General features: G+C 33.0%; 1 protein-coding gene across 1 annotated transcript; it reads right to left on the bottom strand.

The window, feature by feature from the left end:
* Positions 1 to 6255: 6255 nt before the first annotated feature.
* LOC145746278 (dual specificity protein phosphatase 6-like) lies at positions 6256 to 11442 on the bottom strand. Its single transcript, XM_082564526.1, has 3 exons — positions 10993 to 11442; positions 9078 to 9764; positions 6256 to 6834 (listed from the first exon to the last, which is right to left on the bottom strand). Exons 1-3 carry the CDS (start codon positions 11366 to 11368, stop codon positions 6443 to 6445), a joined length of 1455 nt encoding a protein of 484 aa, XP_082420652.1. The 5' UTR covers positions 11369 to 11442; the 3' UTR covers positions 6256 to 6442.
* Between the last annotated feature and the right edge of the window lie 1906 nt (positions 11443 to 13348).

Below are 13348 nucleotides of genomic sequence, written 5' to 3'. Positions count from 1 at the left end.
AAAAATTCCTTTTCCTTACATATAAGAGCTCAGGTATTTTTCAGCAAAAATTTACGTCTAGTATTTTTCCAATATAAAAAAACAAGATACAACATCACAAAGTAAAAGGTCACGCGGAAAACTTTTCGTATGTCGTGCGAGTACAAAACAACCGAGAAAAAAAGAAAACCACCCTACGGGCCCAATAAAATCTCTATCTAATCTTGCTTTGGCACGGCATAGTGAACGAGAATACAGGATCGCATGACAAATTGCAAATCAAATGTAAACACTGCGTGATAATAAATGGACGATGTTTTGATTCCAACACACGCGATATTTTCCGTTAGAATCGCAGAGACTTTCTCATTTTTGGAACTTTGATAAATTGTTTTTTAAATCAAGATATGATTAAGAGCTTGTTGATTTTTGTTTGATTGTGTATTAATCAAAAGGTTTTGAAAACACTTTTTGCTATAATTTGTTTTTAGGCATTTTTTAAATAACACAAAAAACAACTAAAAAATAAACTATAGGCAATTAAAATTTAAACATTATTTCTCAAATAAAAAAAACCTTAACATTTTAGAAATACAAAGGCCATATTTAATACAATTTCAATAATTTTTTTACCCGATTTTTCTAAAAATATTTTAATCGCCTTAAATATAAATATAAATTCTTGTCCCCAAAAAAATTGTGCAGTGTCATTTTCTGATACTTCTTTCGTGCCAAGGTGGTCTTTTATCCACGTTTAAAAAAATAAACTCTCCTGACAATTAATTTAATCCCAATAAGGTTTTGGGTAGCGTGGCACGCAAGATTTTTCGTTGTTGTTTTTTTGACATCACTACAAAAATTCACCGGTGTAAATAGAGGTGTGTCGAATTTTTGTAGTGTTGTTGTATTGTATTAACTTAATGAGAAATCATTATCACACGATTTGAGACTTATAATGTCGCTAGAAAAATGTTTTTTTTTAATAACAGACAAATGGTAATTTTTTTCTTTTTTGTGGTAAACTCTTATAAATTAAAATTTAAGAAGTAGCTATTTACAAAATCACGAACCTACATAGTAACATTTTTTTTAATTATACATGTTTTTTAGAAAAAATTTTTTTTTAAATTTATACACACATGTTTTGATTTTCAAACACTTCCTTAATGTTTGAAGCCCCTTAATGTTTTTGTGTTCGCCCCTTAAAATTCCCATGCACGCCCCTTGAATCGTAATAGTCACTTTCTAATTTAAGCCAAGTCAAACAGGTTGTTTTGCTTGAAACGGGCCAATAACTGCCGTTGTTAAATCATGCAGTCCCGCGCAGCCCTACATCGCGTGCGCCTAAATTTGCTTATCTTCGGCTTAGATACCACACGTCAGAAGAAAACAGCTACCCTTCGTGATTCACCTGATAATTTAACGCAGCCACGAAATGTTTACCTTAATTTGCCAGCGTTCACTCGGCACTCTCACGCGAGACCTCGCCAAATCTAAACAAGCCTGGAGTTGTACAAGCTAAACGCTTGTAGCGCGGCCGCGTTGTTTACGCCCCAGCAGGTATGAGGTAACTGCGATGTTGCGATAATCTCCAAGTTTAATTGCGAGATCGAGTCCGCAGACAAAACCCAATTTTAAAAGCCAGACATGGTTTGTCAATTTGGTTAGAAATCAGGCTGTACGATATTGTTGTCGATTTATTTTTATATATTTTTTCATTGTTGCCCTTTTTTTGATAAAGATTAAGTGATCCGTCTACAATAGCAGTTGTCATTTAAAAATAAATATTTTTGTAATTGTTTATCTTTAATGTAAAAAGGGCAGGCTATAAATTTGTTTAAAACTCTACGCAGATTTTGGATTTTATTTTTAATTAAATAAAAATAGCTGAACATTTGTTATTCCAATTATTACCAATTTTTCTAAAAAAAGTAATGTCTATACTTTGGTTTGAGTTGTGTAATAAAAATACGTCTATATTTTATTAGCCTAAAGTAAGACAATTTTTCTGATGCAATCTAAGAAAATCAAGATTTAAAAAATTATCTTACATAAGACCTCATTGTTTTGCCCACATAGAAAAAACATTTGTTTTTCTGATTTCATGTTTGATTTACCTTAATCAGTAATTAATACATGATCAATATTTATTTATTAGTAGATTACCTGTTTACCAAACTTTATCAAAACATATTCAATACTAAGTTACGTAACAAACAAAAATACAAGTTTAAATTAAATATTTTTTTTTATATATTTTAATATTAATTTATAAAAAGAGTTATATAACATAAATTTTAAAATAAAAAAAGGAGTTTATATCATTCTGTTATGAATAATGCATTGTAAATAACGACTAGATTAAATTGACGACATAAAAAAATCACGTGGTTTTTAAAGTTTATTATGACGTGGTCACCTAGCATAAAAAATTACAATCAAAAAGAGAGAAAAAAAAGAATTTTCAAACTAACAAAAACATGTTTTTAACAGTTTCAGCTTTAACCGGAAATTACAACTGTTACAAAGCAATTGCGGTAGGTCACGTTTTAATTTAGACCCTTATGACGTCACAAGCATCTTTGTTTTTGCCACTTTTCACCATTGCTATTGTATTGAGTCAGAACCCGGGTTTAGCAGAAGAAAAAAATCGAGAAAAAAAAACGTCAATAGAGATTTCTATCTATCGAAAATGAGTGATTAATTTAACGTTATTGTTTTTAAATCTCGGTATTTTATATCACGCGTTTCTGAAAATAGCAATTTGAAAACGCTTCGCGAAAACCCTAATTAAAATTAAACGGCATTTAATTTTTTATAAAATTTTACCTATATTATTATGCTGTACGTCAAACTATGTAAAACGCGCGCAATTATCATATGAAAATAACCACGTGACATTTTAGGTTTACGTATCATTTTTATTTAAAAGAAATTTACTTGTTTTAATTGTTATACTAGTATTTAAAATACTTTTTAAACTATCTTTTTATTTTTTTGTGTGATGGCCAAAAGATTATGTAATTATATTAGGTAAGCAAAAAACTGTGCCAAAAATTAGAATTGTCTCATGAAATACATGCGAAAAATCTGTTTTCATATCAAGTAACAGAAATTTAACGGAACCAGTAACTTAATATTTGTAACTAACCAAAAATGCAAAACCGAAATTCTTGAAAAACAGAAACTTAATCCTAATCGGTCACGCCCCATTAATTCCAGCCTAACACATTTTGTTTCGCCAGTCAAGCAAGTCTAAATGGATTATTTTACTTCTGATGACGTATTCGATTGTTGTGTGACTGACATTGTACAACAACTTAGCCTAAAATGTAACTCAGTGGCAAAAACGTTAATATTCGACAAAAAGCACAACAACAACTGCCTTGCCTAAAACATCAAGCCTATATTTGGTATTATAGTTTTCTAATAACAGTTTTTAAAATATTTCTAGCTTGTCTAACAGGCTAAAAAAACAGTAATTGTGATAAAATTAAAATTAAACTATTATTTTGTTATGTTATTATGAAGATTGATCAAATTAAGACATAAATTAAGTATTTGAAATTTAGGCATTAACATTTTGTTGACAAAGAGTTAATACATTAATTACGAAAAAAATCAAATAAAATCTGCTAAAAATAAACCAATTAAAAAAAAATTAAAACAAAATACTACAAATTAGAGTTAAATATTTAAAATTTTTCGTTACCAGGACTTTATAAAACACTAATTTTACAAAAACATTAACTATCGGCCATTGTCCTTTATTCCAAAATGAGTCGACAAAAAAATCATTTCTCCTAATATTTGTCCAGCTAACATCTGCGTTTATTATCCGATCATAATAAGGATATCGCATACCAGTACTGACATTAACTTCCTTGAGTTTAATACATACGGAATGCATAACTACGTCATAGTTAAGACCTCTGTGACATAGGATTATGTAAAATGCGAGGTCGTTGCGTAAACAACTATACATGGATATGATATGGTTAAGTAATAACATAAAATAAAACAAAAATAAAAAAAAAGGAAAAGAAAATAAAAAAAAAGAAAATTAAAAACAGATAGGCAAGACCTATTTAAAATTTATTACAATACTATTTAAATTTAAACTTATTTAATATTTTTTTTAATATATTTTCAACAAAAAAAGTTTGTAAGTCGGGTAAAAATACACTTTTCTTATCTGGATATAAAATCATAGTTTAACGACCCTTTATCGTATTTATAACAACATTCTTACATCAAGATATCCCTAAGTAAAATGTAATCCAGCAAGTCGATTTGCTTTGAAGTTTAGGCTCTGTTTATGTAATCTAAATGTCTTGAAAACACAGGATTAAGATATAACTTTAGCGAACCTTAATTATTCATTACGTAATTTGACATTTATGTTTTATTCGAAAATTACACAAAGAATTTTGAAAGTCATATTTAATTTGCTTTAATTTGGTTAATTAACATTTTCAGTCATATCATAAGGCACTTAAACGACGGTAAATTGTGTGTCGTGTGTTTAGGTATAAACAACGGAAAATTTCTAAATCGGTTTAGGCTAAAAACACACGAATCACGATTACTGATAAATCTCGACTTAAAACCCGACCACAACAACACATGACACATACTTAAGACTTTTGCTAAGCGTATTTGTTAAATGTAAATAACAATATTAATCACATAGATCTTTTTTACCACGTTTTTAAATACCCGAGTTTTTTTTTTGCACATTTCGAAACATTTTAAAATTTAAAAATAGTTTTCTTTAATAAACTAATCTACTTACTAAAAAAAATAAAAATTCTAACAAAGATTTAAATTTCAAGAAAAGGTAATTCCTTTTTTTTATAAAACACAATCACTCTAAAATACAGATCAGTTATACAAGTGCATGGATTAGTTTACTAGCGCCTGAAAAGCAAGATTATTCTTGGTATTTAAGTATACGCAATATGTTATCGCCACATGTTAAAAAATCATATAAATTACCAATATTACATACGCAGTTTAACACTTAATTATATGTCATATGTTTAACAACAAAGATAAAAAAATCCATGATCAATTATTGGAATAATAGTGTTTTGGGTAATATAAAAACTATGTAATATTCTTACAGTGTCGAATATGGTCCATATATCAAATGGTTTACTGATATTTTATTAAAGAAGCATTTAATCGAAAAACATAGGCATGAAAACGTCATTTTACCGAAAAAGAATCATTTTCCATTAAGCCCTTTTCCCAAGGCTGCCCATGGAAAATGTCCTTTAATTGCCAAAAAAAGACTGACGCAGATTTTGGTAAAAAATCCTTTTTTAAATTTCGGTAAAACGGTTTTATCTATTGTTATTGAGTACTATAGCACATGGCTTTTTAAATCAAATATTCACTAATTAGGTTTTGTGGTTATAGCAATCAACAACGTTTCACTGTTCTAACAATATTGATTTAATAAAGATTAAACAATCAACACAACAATAATGTGTTAACGTTTTTTAAATCATCAATCAAATTGTTTGACAACCATATACAATCTTGTTGTATTTTCTCATCACCCTAGCAAGGGTAAATATTATTGTCTAATGCTCTATTGTATGTGGTATTGATTTTGATAGATGAGGTAGGTAAATATTTTGATTTTTTGCAAAACATATAATCATGAAAACCGAAATCACGTGACCTCGCCTGCGTAAATGATCACGTGACCTAAATAATCAAAATGTGGTTTCTGAATTCAACTAAATAAAAACCCCAAAAAACGGTTTTATAATTATAATTTTTTCTGTAAATTTTTAAAAATTTTCCACTACCTTTTTTTAAAAAGAAAGCAATCGACTTTTTTATTTTTGATAAGAAATAATTTATTGAACAATTGCAGCAAATAATAATATGTGGAATAAAGCGAAAACAATTCGAAAAAAATAGCAATTATAAGAAGCGAATAATTTCGTCAACGGAGTTTTAATAAATCACAAAAAAGGCACCAATAGAAATGTGGCAAAAAAATGCCACGTCAACTTTAATAATTATTGAATAACTCTATTGCTTTAAACAGCAATGGTAGCTCGTTTTTTTCTCGTTTTGTAACGAAATATATTTGAAAAAATATAAAATCGTCAGGACAAAATCAAGAGGGGATTATATTGGCGTTTTAGAATGATAATATTAATAATTAAGTTGTTATTTCTACGAAATGCTACAGAAATCTACACTTTGCGTTGCGCTAAGCAAATTAATAAATGACGTCATCGCGTAATGACGTCACAGTGCAAGTCGATTTGATCAGCATTGCCTGCATGTTGAAGAAACGACGACACATTTGGCAAAAGTGTTTTTTTTTCTCTATGGCTACGTCATCTAAGCATGTACTACGTCACCTTCCTAGCGAAGCGATCGTGTTTTCGTGACGTCATTAGGGTTTCTATGACGTCATTATCACTTGGTTAGTATTCTAAGCACTTGGGGTGGGAAGAACGAACGCGGTTCTCAAATCCAGTGCAGAAACGGGTTTCGCCAATACAGGGAGGGTAAGCGTTGGCGTTGGGGGAGGGGTAGTGGTAAAAAATAAAGTGGGGGGAGTCGAAGGAGCCGCGTTGGGGTTACTCGAGTCGTCTTCGGGGGAGGAGTACTCGCCGAGACCCAGGGTCTTCTCAAAATCGAGAAGTTGTCCCATAAAGTTAAAGTTGGGGGACACGTTCGTTTTTCGTTGTTTCACAAAGTCGTAGGAATCGTTCAACGACCAACGAAGTTTCTGCATGAGGTAGGCAACGGTAACCGTCACGGATCGACTGATCCCAGCCAAGCAGTGAACCAGAACGCCGCAATTTTTGGATCGTGCTTCGTCTGTTAACAAAAAAAAAGAAAATTAAAAATTTGACACAAAAATTTGAGCTTAAAATTTAATAAAAATTAAGACAAATCCCTATGACCACCAGTTATTTTCATATGGCTTTACTTAAGTCGAAAAAGTAAATAACAAACTCTTCCCCGCGGAATTAAAAACGTTATTTGTATGATATATTGGTGCAAGAATTTAAATTAAATGTCAATTACGAACGTTTACTTGCGTACGGTTGGCACAGCGGTGTTTTAAAATGCATTAGTAATCAATCGCTTAAATATATCCAAGCGAAATGTCAACAGGTTCCTATAAGCCCAGTAAACACGACCAATTGGGAGAAATAATGCCCGTGATACTTTTAATGCAGAGTCGACTAGGCGGCCCAGTCGCGCAGAAAATATACAAAACTCTCCGATTTTCTGTTTTTACTTGGCAAGAACCGGAGATCGTTCGACTCAGAATATTCGTGGGAACTGCGTCACGTGATACAGCGCGTTGGTAAGGTAACCCGAGCTGTCAGATTGTGACAATAGGAAAATGCGGACGCGGCAGCAGACAACTGAAAACGCCGCCAAATTAAACTGTTTTTACCGATAACAGTTTGATGTGCAAACACCCCGCCAAAAATAGACGCGCTAAATTATTCATTACAATTTGACTTTAAATATTTCGATGTTACATGTTATGTAAACGCCGTAAACTAAAGCAGTTTACCCTTGGCTGCATTAGGTATTTCCATAGCATGCGACGATCTATTTTCGGTTTTTCGAGTCTATATAAGGACATTTTACATCGCTAGTGAACCCTAGCATGCCACTTTCGCACTTAAAACTTGGCGTATATAGCGGATATATTAAAATAGAGTTATACCGAATTGTATATCTCTAAAAGGCAGTGCGGGTATATTAAGCGCTTGGATTTCTATAACGGAAAAATCCCAACTGATTTCGCATTGCGCAAATAAATGGTCTTACGGGAATTTAATCTGTTTAAACTCGCACAACACTTTAAAGATTGTCGTGTTAGATATTATGACGTCATGGTCTGTATTGACAGCCTCCAAACTGGCGTTGAATTGAAATGATCGAATTATAACGAAGCCTAACCCGACTTAGAGTAGATTTCAATTTCGGAGGCCTGATAAGACTTGACTAAGTCGTAAATTCTGAAGAGTAACATCGAACAATCGATGCATTGTATTCGCTTCTACCGCGATAAGACGAACGCTATACGATAAACAAGTCGTAAATACTGGCTACACGCGATTCTAGCATAGAATAATAAACCACCTAATCCTATACACAAAACAGGGCATCAAATCTCACGAATTTTACATTGAAAAACCAAAAAAAAATCAGTGAATGGACTTTAATTGTTTACCAGGCTTAAGGTTAATGCCAGCAGTCTTCAAAATTACCCAAAAATCACGAAACCGCGAGACGTTCTTTTCAAAGATTTTAATCCGTGTTTTTGCCTAAGTAAAATGCGCTATTTTTAGCAATAATCATTAGGCCATAATCAGTTAAACGGTCGCAGTCTAAAGGCGACATCGCCAACCAAAACGCCGTGTCCGCCAAGTGGTAATTAAATTACTAAACCCAACAATTACAGCGTTTAAATTTGCCAAAGAAAGAAATTATGGCGTCTGACAATAAAGTGGTAAAATCCGTTAAGGTCAAATACGAATCAAATTTTTTTGTACTTAGTGCAATATTACTCGATTGTTTCAGTTTAAAGGAATCTTGTTATTGTATAGGTGTAAAATCCATGACGTTGTTTAGCGTAAAACGCTTGTTATTCACTGGAAACCGTTTTTGATTTTCTTTTCAAGAAAAAGGGAAACTCTAAACCTGTCCGGCAGGAAAATAAAAGAGAAAATCGAAAATGTTTTGTTTTTACGAGGCTGTAAACGCCGGAAAAGGATTTTATTCGAGCTCTAACACAATAAGCGATTGCTTTTCTTTATTTTTAAACCTTTGTGTGTTTTCTCCTTTTCGTAATATGAAAAAGCGCGATTTTATTGTCTGGCGCACGTTCTTTGTTACGTCATAATCGAATCGTGTTTTTGTTCAATTTTTTTACGATTTGTCGCTTGTTTTTGTTGCCGCCGTCCAATCGCGACTCGTGTAGTGATTTTGAATCGTAATGACGTCACGAGGTGGGTTGAATAACAATTTACCCTGAACTGGTGGTCATGCCCAATTGCCTATCAGCCTAAAAACGTTTCACGAAAATTTGAACTTACCGATAAATGCAATCGCTTCTGGGAAAAACTGGGACAAATTTTGGCTCCAGTGATCGGTGATGGGAATTTGTTTGTAGGTGTATTTTGGGTCCTTCTCGAACACGTTGGGGAGATTGGGGGTGACGTTCAACACATAGGTGATGTTGCACTGTGCGAGGGTTTCGGCGTTTGACGCGTCCTTGGCACATCCCAAAAACAGACCGGGCAAGATTTCGGCGGGCATCGATGCGTTGCCGTACGAAGGATGGCTGTGAACTGCCGGAGACGGACAAGCAGAGTTTTTGTTCGAATGACAAGTACAGTTGTGTTGTATCGTCAGTGGTGCTGGCTTCATTGGGTTACCTCCCTCGTTTGAGGATAAACTGTTAGCGCTGTTTGGGTCGTCGGATTCGCCTTCGCTGTTGAACCGATCGCAGTGACGTAGGCACCGGTTGGGTCGGTTAGCGACTGGTAATCTATAGCTAAGATCGTTGCTCTCGTCGTTTTCGATTGGCTCGCACGAGATTCGTAGGCTTCCTAGCCCCAAAATAGATGGGGCTAAACCCAGTGGGGACACGGGGGAGCAGCGTCCACCTCTGGGTGATGTGGAGGCGGATTCGTCGCTTCCAAAATCCTCATCATCGGCATCGTTGGAGTCAGCTTTGAAACAAAATTCGGGATGGTCGCTCTCAAATTTCGTGTATCCATCTAAGAAAAAAAATATATTTAAAATAAAGTCATAAAAATTAATTTATTGGTAAAAACGTTTCTACAAGCATTTCCTAAAGTGTTATCACTAATTTTAGACACGCTTTGGCTCTAGTGCGAGTTTACACATTAGATTAATTATTAATTTTCATTGAGGGTCAAGCGATTTTTTGCCTTTCGAAAATTCATTTTTAGTCATTACGTAATTAATTGGCCAAAAAAAATCTTGAATATTTTAAAGGGATTTTGATAAATTTAGTGCCAATTTTTGGTGATTTTACTGAAAAGTGATTTTCTTCTTATCCGCAAAAACCTTGACATTCTCGCTTTTTCGTGGCTCGCGTGACAAGCTTAGATTTTGTTTACCGACTGTGTTGGTCTTATCGACCGTGAATCACTCCTGGCTCTAAAGTAAATACGCCTGGAGGGCAAATAACGAGCCGCTTGAGCCGATTATCTTAATATGAAACGCGTTTCCGGTATGATAGAATGTTGTTAAAAAACAATTTAAATTTTTTTAATCTAAAACTAGAAACTTCACGATAAAACTACACAATTTTAAAACTTCGTTTAAAAAAAATTATTTTATTAAAATTCCGCCAAAAAATCATTTTCTATTTTTAAATTTATAAGCCGTTTTGGTTAAGTAAATTAGACGACACCCTATAGCCAGGGAAAACCGCTTCATTGGGAGGCGACGGCGGAAAGCCAGCCGGCCGTAACAGTTCGCGTGAGACGAACTGGATTTTGGTGAATGGTTACGCGTATTGAGCAATGAAAAGCACTCTTTATTGGCGGTGACTCATAGCGTACGGGCTAGGCTTACCCGCCTTATCGGTCTAACCTTACGGGTTAACTCAACCAAGTTAGCGATTACCAGAGTTTAGTGTTTACGGCACGCTATCCAATCTGCTATCGCTGTTTAAACAGAGTGATGAATGGCAATAAAAACAAGTCATTTTTATGGTTTACAATGGCCATGTAATTTTATTATCTCTAATTATTAAGGCGTGGGTGGGTTCTAAGTTAATGTTTTATGCGTTTATTAAATCGTTTATTCTGTCATCACATTTCAGATCCAGTCATCACATTTAAACAGCCTGTATTTAAATACGCATTTACAGTGTGATACACCATCTTAACGGCGCGATATTAAAGCACATCCGGGAAACGCCAATTGTACTACGTCAATGCGTGTTCTCATAAATTTTAAATAGGCCTTACTTACTTTTAAGAACAAACACGTTGCAGCCTTCAGCCTGGAGTCGGTTGTACAACAGGCAAAGCATTGTCGTATCGTTGTCTGTTAGCTCAAATGTATGTTGATCGTACAGTACAATTTCGTGGGTCATGCATTTCTTTAAAAACAATTCTTTTTCTTGTCGAAAATTTGGCGGTACAAGGCTCTTCAAGGATAGCTTGTTCGCCTTAAGTCGTCGCATCATTAACTGTGGAAGGACGATGTTATGAGAATCAGTAATATGCCCATGTCTGTATTCTTCATTTGTTCTGCAGTCGAGTAATAAAATTTCCTCCTCACGGTATAGTTTGTTACGAAGACAGTCGGCCGAGAAATAAGTTTTCGATTCCATTTTGATCTGCATTACTTAGTCAAGAAAACACTCAAATAAACTTTGATTTAATATAACTTTTAAAATATACTTGAATAATTCAATCGCAATCTAAAAACATGAACAAAAATGGTTAATATAATTCTCATTTACATTGGTAAATTTATTCTAGCTCATCTACTCGGCACTAAAAACTTTGAGTGGCCTCAAAATCGCTTCGCAAGTCTTTTTGTTTGCTCTGGTAAGAAAACAAGCAATAAAACTAGCTCAAAGATAAGAAAAAATGCTCCTCCCTTTCTTTCTTTAACTTAACTCTTTTACTCTCTTATCAAAAGAAAGAGAGGAATAAACAACAGGACGTTACAGCTGTAAGAAAAAGGAAATGCCAAGGCGAGAGAACTCTCGAAATTCATCGCTCTGGGGGGCCGGAAATGAATTTTCGAAACACTCTGTGCTGATTGACTTATGAATAGCTCGTTGAAAATGACAAGTTGTTCAAGCACTCCTAATATGACAACGTGCAAACCAATATATTTTGCTTACTTAAGCTTATTCGCAACAAACTCTTTATTACTCATACATTGTTACAATTAATAAGCAATTAATGCAATAAAGCATTACACATAGTAACAATAAGTTGTGTAAATCGTAAAAAAGGTACCTAATGGCCCAAAAAAGGTTAAATTAAGTTAAAACGATACAAGAAAGTGTCATTGTCTTGTTATGTACCATAAAATTTGTTATTGATAAACAGTAATGTAATTTTCGCGGAGTGAATAATGACTGTATCACAATAATTTCATTTTTTTAGGGAGAATCGAAATAACATTTCCTATAAATTGCGGTTTCTCATAACAGTCACATTTCCTGTATAAGCAAAAATCATTTTTATCGCAAATTGTTAAAACAACACAGCCATTTTTTTAAAGAAGCCTTGCTTTAAATTTTTACTGATTTTGAATTTGCCTGTTTTCGGCTCTCTAACGTGCTCTAGTGGTAACAACTTATTGTAACAACGACTATACCACAAGCCGTAAACAACATGCTTTTTTATATTTGCATTACGAATTAATAAATACTCCTATTGATAAAACTTCTAAAAAAGTTGATAAAATAAAAGTAATGATCTTTCTTATTTACATTCCAGCACACATAAACAAACCCATTCACAACACTGTATTTTGAAAACAAAAAAGAAATTTATAATTTTGTTTGTGTAAATAAAAAAATAAAGCGCTACTTGAAAATGTGATGTTTATTAAAATTTATTTAAAGAACTTTAACTTCCATAAAACTGATAAGCCGCGAAACCTATGTAAATATAGCACAAAATATAAAATGTTTATGATTAAAATATTTGATAAGAAATCAACTATATAGAAATAACCATTTTTATAAAACATCTTAATTAAAATAAAGATTTACCGAATCTGTAACTAAAAACTAAAACACACGAACTAAAACTGATTATAAATTTAACACTGTAAAGCTACATGTAATCTACTAAACAATCAACTTTTTCGTGCTCTAATCCATGTCCAACTACATAGGCGTGAATGTTATCACATAGGCTTGCCCACAAACGTAATACACATCACAGCTTTATGTCTTATGATACATTTGTAACGAATTAACGCGGTTAAAGTAGAAGAACACGTTTTGGTAATATCTATTTCAAGCTCATTAATTTTAAGGTAAACCAACATAAAATAAAAAAAACGAGTTTTTTAAGGCCTACACTCCTAATTATTCCAATTTTAATTAAGGCATTTAAATAACTACATTTCAGCGCCAAATTTTAAAACTCCAGCCTATAAATATAATTATAAATTTTAATGCACCTGTATTTATAGCTAATTCATTGAAATACCTTTGAAAACAGAACGATCGACTTACTGTAAAAGGTGAAACCCAAGTCTGATATACATCACGTTTATTATTAATAGCACTCTCTAAAATGCCTTATACACAAACCTTAATTACATGAATATTAATACCCGCATGTTATATTTA

The sequence above is a fragment of the Corella eumyota genome, chromosome 3 (assembly GCF_963082875.1).
Source record: "Corella eumyota chromosome 3, kaCorEumy4.1, whole genome shotgun sequence".
Classification (NCBI taxonomy): domain Eukaryota; kingdom Metazoa; phylum Chordata; class Ascidiacea; order Phlebobranchia; family Corellidae; genus Corella; species Corella eumyota.
Note: the sequence above shows the minus strand (reverse complement) of the source record. Positions and strands in the feature narration are given on the sequence as shown.

Bases quoted from the DNA above. Each gene is read 5' to 3' on its own strand.
- LOC145746278 (XM_082564526.1), bottom strand. From the start codon at position 11,368: ATGCAGATCAAAATGGAATCGAAAACTTATTTCTCGGCCGACTGTCTT. The intron at 9,765-10,992 runs GTAAGTAAGGCC...TTTTTTTCTTAG, and splicing joins CAACGTGTTTGTTCTTAAAA to ATGGATACACGAAATTTGAG. The intron at 6,835-9,077 runs GTAAGTTCAAAT...TTTTGTTAACAG, and splicing joins AGAAGCGATTGCATTTATCG to ACGAAGCACGATCCAAAAAT.